Consider the following 13,176-nt stretch of genomic DNA (forward strand, 5'->3'; position numbering starts at 1 on the left):
GCAAATGTGCATCCCACACAGATCTCGTTCACAACCCGAGCGTCCACTGAACTCCTGAACTTGCTGGCAGATCAGAAGGCAAATCCCAACTGGGTTGAATGCCTCTCCAGGCTTTGCGATATATTTTCAGTTCACAGAAAGTGCCAGAAATAACAACCTCTACTTTACCTATCCTTGTGTGCTACGACAGCAGCAAGAATACTCTATGTGCAAAAATGGCGAAATCAGGAGATACCTACTAAAGAAGAGTGGCAGTTAAAACGGATGGAATATGCCAAATTGGAAATTTTAACTAAGAAAATTTGAGACCGAGAAGAGGCTGATTTTAAGGAAGAGTGGAAACTTTTGTTGAATCTTTAAAGAACTGTTGCAGGTAGGATTTGATTGAAGAGCCGCAGTTGAATACTTGTTGGGAGTAAAGTATGGAAAAGATGAAGGCTTAGAATATTTATAATACGCAGCAAATTTAGAAATTATGCGGGGAACCGTGGAGGGTGAATCGAATGTGAAATGGATTGGTATCTAGAAGGTATGTATCAGTTTGCAAACTTCTGAAATTTAGAAATAAAACTATTTTAGAAATCTGCTTTACATAAAAGGTAAAGGTAATGGGACCCCTGACCGTTAGGTCCAGTCGTGGATGACTCTGGGGTTGCAGCGCTCATCTCACTTTACTGGCTGGGGAGCCGGCGTACAGCTTCTAGCTCATGTGGCCAGCATGACTAAGCCGCTTCTGGCGAACCAGAGCAGCGCACGGAAATGCCGTTTACCTTCCCGCCGGAGCAGTACTTATTTATCTACTTGCACTTTGACGTGCTTTCGAACTGCTAGGTTGGCAGGAGCAGGGACCGAGCAACGGGAGCTCATCCCGTCACGACGGGGATTCGAACTGCCAACCTTCTGATCGGCAAGTCCTAGGCTCTGTGGTTTAACCCACAACGCCACCCGTGTCCCTGCTTTACATAAAAGCCATGTACAAAATGTGTATTTTTGCTGATGAATGAACTGAAGAATGTGCACAAAAGGAGCACAAAAATGTTACAGCAGGAAGGAATGGGATGCCCTGGGATAGGCCTGCTTGCAAAAAGGTGGAACAGGGCAGAGAGGAACTACGGTTGAGAACCAACTCATCCTGAAAAGGGGTATATATGAATATCTCAGCTGCATGGGCAGGAAAAGAGCTCCAAGCATCTTTTCCACCTGCTTGGCATCCTCCCTCCAGCAGAGTGGCAATTAGATGGAAAACATCTATGTGATCAGCATGTCTGTATGCATGCAATATTCATGCACACGCCTCAGTAGCCCAGAAACTGCACTGGGGGCGGGGGAGGGGAGCTGCTCCCACACTGCCTGTGCGAAGGGCTCCTCTTCAGACGTCTCCTTACAGCCTGTCCCTATCACAGCAAGCCTTCATTTCAGGTCAGTCCGCACAAACCTATGATACACCCATCCACAAAGGCATATCCGACTCAATTCCCTAGAAATAGCCAAGCCCGGTGCATTTGCACAAATCAAAACAGCTTCATTAAAAAATAAAACCTGCCACATCCTGTGACAAGGAAACCTAAGAAGAAATGAGAAGGGATGCGGCAAAAGGCAGAGTGAACTTTGTTCTGGGAGCTGCGGGCAATGCCTTGGGGCAACCCCGCAGACGTGCCAAGTTCCCAGCATTACTCTACAGCTTGGGTTTCCGTGCACATATAAATCGCACACACCCTCCAAAGCAGGTGTGCTCCCCTGCAGAGCCGTGTATACACCGAGTATACAGACTCTCTTGTGCCTTGAGATGAGCCGAGGTTAAAAATACTGTAGAATTACAGTGGTATCTCTGGATGTGAATGGGATCCGTTCTGGATGAAGACTTCCAATAAAGGAATGTTAGAATTCTGTATTTCCCTATGAATTAAAATATTTCCCTCTTCTTTGCATATCAGCCTTCCAAAGATTCCCTTCATATAACAAACCACACATAGGAACCCAGAGCAAGGGAGGGACACCCCACCAAAGGTGGCTGAAAACAGATGGTTTGGCCACATGGGCCAAACTATACACTCAAGAAGCATGTGAGCTGCATAATTCTGAGCCATTTTTAAGAGAGGGGGGAATAGTGTAGCAGCTAAGAGAGAGAACTTGAACCACCAACCCACTATGTGGCTTTCACCAAGCTACTATTATCTCAGATTAAGCTCTAACACCTACAACATAGTGATAATTATACTGGCCTTTCTGGCCACTGTTGCTCTCCCTACATTATGCTGTATGAATTGCCCAACCCATGCACAGAAGGAACACGGAACACTCCAAGGCACTACAGAAACACAAAATATTAATAGCTTGTACCTGCATCAAAATACATAACTCTAGAGGTTCGCTGAGACGTCTCGTCCTCCCTTTGGGTGGAACAAAACACTGGGATGCTTTTGCACAATCATGACAGCCGCACTCGAAGCGTGTGAGTGTGAGAAGCAGCTACGAGAGCAGCAAGACCCAGGAGAGCGTCTCGGAAGAAACAATGTTCGAAAATCTGACCGGCACATTCTGTCCTGGGTTATTACATGTGATCCTCTCTGTGTACATTACGTTGCCTTCTAAATTTAGCTAAAGTCAATAGCACTCCATTAAGTCGGCTATTGCTGCTGTGGCTGCTGCTTATGAACTCAACAGGGTCCTTCTATTCCCTCTCTCAACCCACTCATGTCAAAAGTCAGGAGGGAGACAGCAATAAAAGCACTCCTGTATTCACACATAAAGGAGCACATGGCTTTGGCTTGAAAAACTGTCAGCGCTGTTTTGAGTCTGTCCTTTTAATGTGGAAGGTTGTTGGGGTTTCGGTTTTTGGTTTTTAAACAGGTCTCTCCCCCCCCCCCCCAGTGTCACTAAGAATGCCTTTCAGTTTCTGGTGTGTCACTTCTGAATGCAGTTAGTACAATTAAAAAAGAACAGGAGCTTGATCGTCTTGCAACCAAATGTGTTCTCCGCCCCAGGTCAACGCAGCTCTATTCTTTTTACAGATCTAGCAAATGCAAATGGTTATTTTTAGGGCTATGCAAGGAGACAAGCAAAGGCTTGTTTGTTTGTTTCCTAAAATTTATAAACTGCTTGATTGTAAAATAACAAAAACCCTCAAAGCAGTTTACAAAAACAATAGAACAAAAAAATTATCAGTAGAAACAGTTAATAATTTCAGAATGTCCATAAACAATTAAATCAGTGATAAACTAAAAACAGGAAAAAAACAACAACATTCTAGATATCCATTTGTCTCAACAAAATCTTTAGCAGGCACCAGAAAGAGTACAGTGAAGGTCCCTGCCTGATTTCAATAGCCAGAGAGTTCCAAAGTATACCTGAAGGAGCGTCCCCACCCCCATCGTTCAGCCTGGACACTGAGGTCCAGCTCTGAGGGCTTTCTGGTGGTTCCCTCCCTGCGAGAAGTGAGGTTACAGGGAACCAGGCAGAGGGCCTTCTCGGTGGTGACACCCACCCTGTGGAACACCCTCCCACCAGATGTCAAGGAAATAAACAACTATCTGACTTTTAGAAGACATCTGAAGGCAGCCCTGTTTAGGGAAGTTTTTCATGTTCGATGTTTTATTGTGCTTTTAATATTATGTTGGCAGCTGCCCAGAGTGGCTGGGGAAACCCAGCCAGATGGGCGGGGTACAAATAAATGATGGTGGTGATGATTATTATAGATGAGGCCACACTAAAAGAATGGTTTCTTACAAATGCGGAATGGGCACTATGTAGCACCTGCAACACAGCCAGTGCCACAGAGTGAAACTGTTAGGGTAAGGCACTCTCATAGGGAAAATGTTCCCAAGCTGCTGAAGGCTTTATATACTAACAGTAACATCTTGAACCTGGCCTGGTTGCAAACCAGTGGGCAGTGCCAAGCTCGTGAGCACAGGTGTTTTATTCTTGCTCCTTTCAGAAATCATGTTGCAGCACTCTGCACTAACTGTAACTTTCAGATAAAGTGCAAGGGAAGCCCCACATACAGCACATTGCAGCAATCCAACGTACGAACTAGCATGGCCAGGCTTTCACGGTCCAGGAATGGTCGCAGCTATTATGGCAACTGCAGCTGACAAAAGTCACTTCTGAGTGACACAGGAGAAAATGAGCAAATGGGGCACAAATTCTCTTCTTATCAAGGAAACACTGATAACCTTTCAAGGAGCCTCAGAATGCAGCTGGGAGACTACTGTTTTTGATGGCTTAGAATATTGTAATTTCAGGAGTTTGACGGCTAAAGAGCATAGTATCTTTGACTGCGTCAATTGGGCGAAGGAGCCCTCCATCATGTTTAGACCACTGGTCTTCAACTGGACTCATTACTAGGCTGTGGCCTGTTCCAAGCTGCATTGCAACAACACATCTATCAGCATACAAATATGTGGTAAATAAATAAGAAGAAAGAAACAGATCCCCAAATGTATGTTCTGGGTTAAAGGTGGGTCTGAAAATGCCCACCTTTAACCCAGAACATAACTCTGAAGGGATCTCCCTGGGCATAGGCCTCCTGAGCAGAAAACAAGAGTGCAAAGAGCATCAGGAACAGCTGAAAACCAAATGTGATGCCAAGAAGCGGCACACCCAAGCCTTTCGCAGAAGGCTGGGACTGGCATTAATGTCAATTCAGGACATCTGCAGTTTCTGAGCATTTCCAGCAGCCTCAGCGTCTGCAAAATGGCTCTCGCTGGATCCCGCCTTTTCCGTTCCTTTAGGAAACTCAACACCTTCCCGTCTGAGCGAGCCAACTTCTTTTGTGGCCAGACAAGGAAAGAACCCTGATCCATGCCTGTCAGGTAGCTGGTCCTGTTTTTCTAGTTAAGCATTAACATTTAACGAGATTGGCCTGCAACTGCTCGTTAGTCTGCAGCGCTTGGGCTAATTAATATATCACCAGGAGAGCCAGTCAAAAGGAGAGGATAGGGCTGAGGAAGTCTGAAAGACATTTCTCAGCCTACAGAGCTAAACCTATCATAATATTTGCTGGGGTAGGAGGGAAGGAAGGAAAGTCTTGGGCAGAAAGGTTCGAGTGTATCCACCTCTGTGTCTCATCAAACACACACACACACACACACACACACACACACACACGGCTTCAATTCCCAAGCTTACTGCCTAAGGCAGGACTAGCCAACACTCCAACACTGATGCTCTACAGATGTTACTGGGCTCTCATTATGGGTCTAGAGACCCACAGAAGCTGAAAGGCACTATGTTGGCTACTCCTGAGCCAAGGGATGCCACAGTTATTGCAATGGCTCTGGAGGGAAAGTCAGGGTCACCCAGTTTCAGCAAAGCATATTCAATACCAAACAGAGATCCATTTATGAAGCAAATGTAGCCATTCCACAATCCAGGAAGACTACCCACAGCCCACTTTCCATCCAATTCAATCTGACCCAGAAGTGTTCTCCTTATGTTCTTGTCAAGTTTAGGGGCCCTATCAGATTTACTTTTGATCAAGGAAGACAGTGGTGCTGTGGGTTACACCACAGAGCCTAGGACTTGCTGATCAGAAGGTCGGCGGTTCGAATCCCCATGACAGGGTGAGCTCCTGTTGCTCAGTCCCTGCTCCTGCCAACCTAGCAGTTCGAAAGCACCTCAAAGTGCAAGTAGATAAATAGGTACCGCTCTGGCGGGAAGGTAAACGACATTTCCGTGCGCTGCTCTGGTTCGCCAGAAGCGGCTTAGTCATGCTGGCCACGTGACCCGGAAGCTGTATGCCGGCTCCCTCGGCCAATAAAGCGAGATGAGCACTGCAACCCCAGAGTCGCTCACGACTGGACCTAATGGTCAGGGGTCCCTTTACCTTTACTAAGGAAGACAAATGATCAGGGAATGGATGGATCGAGTGTCCACATGAAGTTCAGCGTAAATCTGATGGGAGTGTGTTCCACATTTCATTTCGTTTGGTCTGCCTTGAATCTTCACTGGATGCACCAACAAGGAAACCAAAGGAAACATCAGCATACTGCAAACGGCAAATGAAAAGGTCTCAAACATCATTAAGAGACATTAAAGACACAGGAGAGCAGGGCAGTCTTCACCTGGAGCCAGAATATAATGAATAAGTCACGTGTGTCTAGGGAGGAGTTTCCAAAATTTGGATGGCACATCTGAATGGCCCTTTCTGCAGCAGATCTCAACTACTGGGTAGGTTTATTATTATTATTATTATTATTATTATTATTATTATTATTATTATTATTAATTTTATTTATACCCCGCCCTCCCAGGCCAGAGTCAGGCTCAGGGCAGCTAACACCAGGAAAATTACAATAAAAACATAATGGGGGGGAGAGAGATAATTTACCAGTAAAATACAGGTTAAAATGCAATTTAAAATGCAGCCTCATTTTAAAAGTAGCCCATGGATCAAAACCTTAAGGGGGGGGGGACATAAGGGTCAAACTGAGTCCAAACCAAAGGCCAGGTGGAACAGCTCTGTCTTGCAGGCCCTGCAGAAAGATGTCAAGTCCCGCAGGGCCCTGGTCTCTTGTGACAGAGTGTTCCACCAAGTCGGGGCCAGTACTGAAAAGGCCCTGGACCTAGTTGAGACCAATCTAACCACCTTGGGTCTTGAGACCTCCAAAGTGTTGTCATTTGTGGACCTTAAGGTCCTCCACGAGGCATACTAGGAGAGGCGGTCCCATAGGTACGTGGGTCCTAGGCCGTGTAGGGCTTTATGTAGGAGAAGGCTGACTTTCAGATTATCCAGATTCCCAAGTCACTAAGAGCATAAGACCAGCATATTGAGCAGAGCTCAAAAACAGAAGCACACGTCTCATTGAAAGCTACACACAGCATCTGTATTCAGATGATCATCCAATTCAGCTGCAGGTGTTTCAAGCAAAGATAGCAAAGACACTCCATGGAGCATCTGGGGATATCTGAGACAACAGGGTGGAAAAGCAGAAAACTCCACAGAAATAAAGGGCCAGGTTTCACACACACTGAAAAGACGTCTAGAGAAACAGAACTTTCATTCTTCTCCAGGTAAGATGCTGAACGCCGAAGGAGCATACGAGATGCTTATGCTGCAAATACATGAAAAGAAAACCGCTTAACGACACAGATGCTTTCGGCTTTTTCTGGCAATTTGTCGGATTTTTGGAGACGAAAGGCATCCTCTGCGCAGGAGCCGTCATCATTAGCTGTGCCAAAAACCTGAATTCAGATAAAGCAGCCACTAGGAATGCAATCAACTAAATTAGCTAAAAAGCAACACCATGGCAACCACTCGCCAGCTCCATCCCAGGAAAATAGCGACAAGGCTGGCTGGGAATGAACTCCTTTAGTGATGAGAAGTCTTCATCTTGCAAACGGAATCTGCAGATACCGAAGGGGCTTTGGAGAAGGGTTTTGTTACCCTTGCGTCCCAATCCATGCCACTATAGTGTGCTAATGCACCAAATGTTTTTTCTTTCCTACCTTGCACAATTCTGCCAGTTTGAAATTTTGCACAGTTCTGGCTGCCTTCCATTTGAAATACTGGAGAGCAGCACCGGTGTGGGCAACCAATGGCTTGGCTTAGTATAAAGCTGATTCCTGTATAATACAATATAGTTGCTAGTCAGGAGAAGAAGCAAGGAGGCAGATCACTGAAGCCCTGACTGATGGAGCCGGAAGGCACTACCCGCATCCTTTCAAACCTACTTCATAGCCTTGACATCTAGAAACTTGCTTTTAAAAAGGGAAATCAAAGAATTAAAATGGAGATTCTCAAAAAGCAGAATTTGTGCCCATCCTTTGCTTTATCAGGGCTCAATTCCCACAGAATTAGATAAAATGACAGGAAGGATTCGAAACCTGTGGGACCAGAGATTCACAGAAGATTGGAAGAAATATACAAACTATTTGAAGAGCAACTGTAATCAACAAATTACGCTAGTCGGCCTACAGGAAGTTTTGTAAGGAGGAATATATGAAATATTGAAAGGAAAATAAAGAAGAGAGACATTAGTTGTGATACTTAAATGTAATAGTGAAAGTAAGAAATGTAAATTAAGTGGGAAAGATTGGAAAATTTTCAGATGTGATTGACGGAAGTCAAAAAGTTGTATAAGATATAAAAAAGTATGTTTTATAATTGTTGAAAATATGTTTTTAGAGAAGAAAAAGAAAAGGAGTTTGGATTTGATATCCCGCCTTTCACTCCCTTTAAGGAGTCTCAAAGCGGCTAACATTCTCCTTTCCCTTCCTCCCCCACAACAAACACTCTGTGAGGTGAGTGGGGCTGAGAGACTTCAAAGAAGTGTGACTGGCCCAAGGTCACCCAACAGCTGCAAGTGGAGGAGCGGAGACGCGAACCCGGTTCCCCAGATTAGGAGACTACCGCTCTTAACCACTACACCAGCTCAATTCCAAGGGTTCTCTCCCTGCATTTTAGCCTTTGTATTGCAGTGACATTAGAATGAAGAAGAGCCTTGCTGGATCAGGCCATTGGCTCTTCTAGTCCACCATCCTGTTCTCACATTGGCCAACCAGATGCCCCTTTCCCGGGAAGCCCGCAAGCAAGAACTGAGTGCCAAGGTACTCTCTTCCATCCTGCCACTTCCAGCAACTGATATTCCGAAGCATTGCGGCCTCTGACTGTGGAGACACAGCGCAGCCACTGCGCCTCATAGTCAACAATATCCTTATCCTCCACAACTTTGTCTAACCCTCTTTTAAAGCCATCACTGCCTCTTGTGGGAGCAAGTTCTGTAATTTTACTATATGCCAAATCTAGCCAAAAACTGAAGTCAAATCTGACAGCACTGAAACTGCTAAAGACGTACCTCCAAGCTTTGCACTGTGAGATATATGATTTTTATTTTTATTTTTGCAGCTGGGCAAGGCTCTGTGTTGAAGCTTGTTGAGTGCTTCAGTCACACATGATGTTTGAAGTTAGTGCATCATGGACAACATCAGTGGTGCTAGCCAATCCTTGCCTGTATATTGCATTTTATCGTTCTTTTAAATCACTTCAGGACTCTTCCTTGCTTGACTGAAGCAATATATAAATCTAATAGGCCAAACTTAACTTTAAAAATGGCTTTGTGTTAACAAATGAGCAATAACTATGCCCAGCCATTAATCCATGATAATCTGGAAAAGTCTAGGCATTGGTTGTGGGTATGTCTCAAAAGCAACAACTGGCTGCAGTAGCAATTAAAGGGGCGGGGTCTCCAATTTTTGCCACAGTCATAATCTATGCAACATTATTGCTACAAGAAGCAACAGAATCATCACCACACAAGCAAGAAGCAACACTACCAATGAAAAGACAAAGGAAGGCATTTAGACTAGCAAGTAGTGAACATAAATTTTGGTTTGAGGAATCTCTGCCCCATTTTCACCAATTGACAAGGGAGGGCTTAGAGAAGCAGATCTGAGCTCCTGATAAGCCTGAGAGATTCAGAGAGAGTCTAAATGGTATGAAATATCTGAGGCATCTCATCACTCACTAAATAAACAAAACCTTAAAAGGATTATTAGGAATGGAGGTGGTGAAAGGGCAGGCCCAACAGGTTCGTGTTCTCTCTCTCTCTCTCTCTCTCTCTCTCTCTCTCTCTCTCTCTCACACACACACACACACATAAACACACACACAACACACAACACAAACACACACCTTACCTTGCTCACAAACCAGTCCTGCCTCTGGAATGTGAAATCCTAGTGCACCAGCTGTAAGCAGGGCTAATCTGAAGGAAAGGTCACAGAAGGTATGTGTCCAGCACTCACTTTGAAACGCCCTACAAGGAGAACTCTGTTTCTTTTCTCTTTTTTTGCTCACATTCTTTCCGGCAGAACAATCCTCTCTCACTCTCTCACCAGCAGAAGTTTCAGCGAATGTCATAATGCAGTTGGGATTTCCAAAGCACTTTCTACAATGTATCCCTTCTGAATTACAGAAAGGAGAGGTAAGGTAAGGTAAAGGACCCCTGGACAGTTAAGTCCAGTCAAAGGCTACTATGGGGTTGTGGCACTCAATTCGCTTTCAGGCCGAGGAAGCCGGTGTTTGTCCACAGACAGCTTTCCAGGTCATGTGGCCAGCATGACTAAACCACTTCTGGCTCAACAGAAGCCAGAGTGCATGGAAACGCCATTTACCTTCCCACTGCAGTGGTACCTATTTATCTACTTGCACTGGCATGCTTTTGAACTGCTAGGTTGGCAGGAGCTGGGACAGAGCAACAGGAGCTCACCCCGTCGTGGGGATTCAAAACGCCAACCTTCTGATCAGCAAGCCTGAGAGGCTCCATGGTTTAGACCACAGCATTACCCACATCCCTGGGTAATTATTGTGACATTAAATTTTTACCTATTAGTAATCTATTTTTCATATTCCCTTGTAGTATTACAGCTAAAAACCACTTAATTTCTATACAACATCATTCTAACATTCATTAATTTTACAATATTTCTGTAAATAGTCTTTAAACTTTTTCCAATCTTCTTCCACCGACTCTTCTCCCTGGTCTCGGATTCTGCCAGTCATTTCCGCCAATTCCATATAGTCCATCACCTTCATCTGCCATTCTTCCAGAGTGGGTAAATCTTGTGTCTTCCAGTACTTTGCAATAAGTATTCTTGCTGCTGTTGTGGCGTACATAAAAAATGTCCTATCCTTCTTTAACACCAATTGGCCAACTATGCCCAGGAGAAAGGCCTCTGGTTTCTTCAGGAAGGTATATTTAAATACCTTTTTCATTTCATTATAAATCATCTCCCAGAAAGCCTTAATCCTTGGGCACGTCCACCAAAGGTGAAAGAATGCACCTTCAGTTTCTTTACATTTCCAACATTTATTGTCGGGCAAGTGATAATTTTTTGCAAGCTTGACTGGGGTCATGTACCACCTGTATATCATTTTCATAATATTCTCTCTTAAGGCATTACATGCCGTAAACTTCATACCTGTGGTCCATAACTGTTCCCAGTCAGCCATCATAATGTTATGTCCAACATCTTGTGGCCATTTAATCATAGTAGATTTCACAGTTTCATCCTGAGTGTTCCATTTCAACAGCAAGTTATACATCCTTGACAAAATCTTTGTTTTGGGTTCCAATAGTTCTGTTTCCAATTTTGATTTTTCCACCTGGAATCCAATTTTTTTATCCAAGTTGTATGCCTCCATTATTTGATAATAATGAAGCCAGTCTCACACTTTGTTTTTTTAATTTTTCAAAACTCTGCAATTTCAATTTGTCTCCCTCTTCTTCCAGAAGTGTTTCCAGGGGACTCTGCCTATTCCTTAAGGTCAACAACCTGTGGGGTGTCTCTTGTTCATCCGCAGAGGACACCATGTCTGGTACCAGGTCAGGGACCAGACCTGGAACCTCAAGCACAATAATCAGGTGCTCTCCCACTCTTGCCTGTTTCCCAGAGGGACCCTGAGTCTCTCCTGCCAAGAGGGAGAGCCTTCTCCATGGGAGGAAACTTTAGACCTCAAACAAGGTCTTTATAACATCATGAAACTTGGCTGCTGGCTCCCACACTGGAAGAGGGCCTGTCTTCTTTGTGTCTCCAGTGTTATCGGTTTGTGTATGGGCTCCGTCCCCAAAGAGAAGAATCTAAATTACACTCAAGAGCATTTATTTGCTCCTTGCCCAGTGCTACGTGCCATCGCGATAAAAACTGACAGCACTTTGAAGCCTGTAAACTGACTCCTAGGTAACTGCTCAGAGTTTCTCCCTTCCCTCCCACACTCCAAGCATCCCCGCATTTGATGTTCTCTCCCCGAGCTAATCAGATAAAGGATCGGAAACTCGAAGCTACTGAGAGCGGTGGCAGGACAGTCTCAGCGTGACAGCTGAAGGAGCCGGTCGCATTTCACTGACATACTCAATTGCTCCAGTAAATCGAGTGGAAGTCAATACACTCCCTTCTTCAGATCTCCTGTGTGTATGTACACAGCTTGATTCTCTCCAGCCCAGCCTTTGCCAACCAGGTGCCCTGCAGATGGAGGAAGAAAAACACCCAGGGAGGCTGCTTTCCATAAATGCGGGCAGCAAGAGAGGCAGGTAAAGATGAGACCAGGGCCTACTCTTGTCAGACTGTCCCCACCCCGACAAAGTCTCCAAATAAAGAAAGACATGTCCCTCAATCTATCCAATGCATGCTATTGAAATTTGTGGGCAGGATTAGGCTTATGGGCCTACAGATGTCAATGCCTATGCAGATGGTGACAGCAGCCACAGAATTAAAAGACACCTGCTTCTTGGGAGAAAAGCAATGACAAACCTAGACAGCATCTTAAAAAGTAGAGACATCACCTTGCCAACAAAGGTCCGTATAGTAAAAGCTATGGTTTTCCCAGTAGTGATGTATGGAAGTGAGAGCTGGACCATAAAAAAGGCTGATCACTGAAGAATTGATGCTTTTGAATTATGGTGCTGGAGGAGACTCTTGAGAGTCCCATGGACTGCAAGAAGATCAAACCTATCCATTCTGAAGGAAATCAGCCCTGAGTGCTCACTGGAAGGACAGATCCTGAAGCTGAGGCTCCAAGACTTTGGCCACCTCATGAGACGAGAAGACTCCCTGGAAAAGACCCTGATGTTGGGAAAGATGGAGGGCACAAGGAGAAGGGGATGACAGAGGATGAGATGGTTGGACAGGGTTCTCGAAGCTACCAGCATGAGTCTGACCAAACTGCGGGAGGCAGTGAAAGACAGGAGTGCCTGGTGTGCTCTGGTCCATGGGGTCACGAAGAGTCAGACACGACTAGACGACTAAAGAACAACGTGCCCTATGAGAATCCCTCTGAGCATGATGTAGTGCAGAGGGTCCAAGTCGCACATGTGATTACATAGGGTTGCCCTGGTCTATCGAGCACAGTATTGCTTACACTGGCTGGTAGTGACTTTCTGTGGTTTTGGCCAGGGCATTTGTTGAAAATCGAACCTGCATGTAATGCAGTGAAGTAGCTGCAGCAGCTGCGATTTCCACACAATCTTCCCAAAGATGGATTATTCAGAGATCTCTGGCAAAGTCCATTTAGCAACCAACTGAAGTCTGTCTCTACCCAAAAAGAGGGTGAGAGGGAAGCTTTTTAATGTACCACGAAGGAAGAATTGAGCGAATGAGAAAATTCTCCTCACCATACCGAACGAGGGGGGAAAGAAATACTTCGGTAATGACGGTTTGCCAGAATCAACAAACGTCAAC

The 13,176-nt window shown here is 45.0% G+C and overlaps 1 protein-coding gene across 4 annotated transcripts in view; it reads right to left on the reverse strand.

Moving 5' to 3' along the window:
- The window catches only part of SETBP1 (SET binding protein 1), a 257,268-nt gene that overhangs the window by 168,075 nt on the left and 76,017 nt on the right, over positions 1-13,176 (reverse strand). For 2 of the 4 annotated variants that reach the window (XR_014517225.1, XM_083465687.1), the window contains exon 1: positions 2,341-2,984. The exons of the other annotated variants lie outside the window; for them this stretch is intronic. Coding sequence is in view for 1 of the 2 variants with exons in the window: in XM_083465687.1 (XP_083321813.1) it covers positions 2,341-2,346 (6 nt within the window). In the remaining variant the exon portion in view is untranslated. Of the gene's footprint in view, positions 1-2,340; positions 2,985-13,176 lie in introns of those variants that run through there. 4 annotated transcript variants of the gene reach the window in all.

Source organism: Podarcis liolepis (genome assembly GCF_965112155.1).
Source record: "Podarcis liolepis genome assembly, chromosome: 11".
NCBI classification, from domain to species: Eukaryota; Metazoa; Chordata; class Lepidosauria; order Squamata; family Lacertidae; genus Podarcis; species Podarcis liolepis.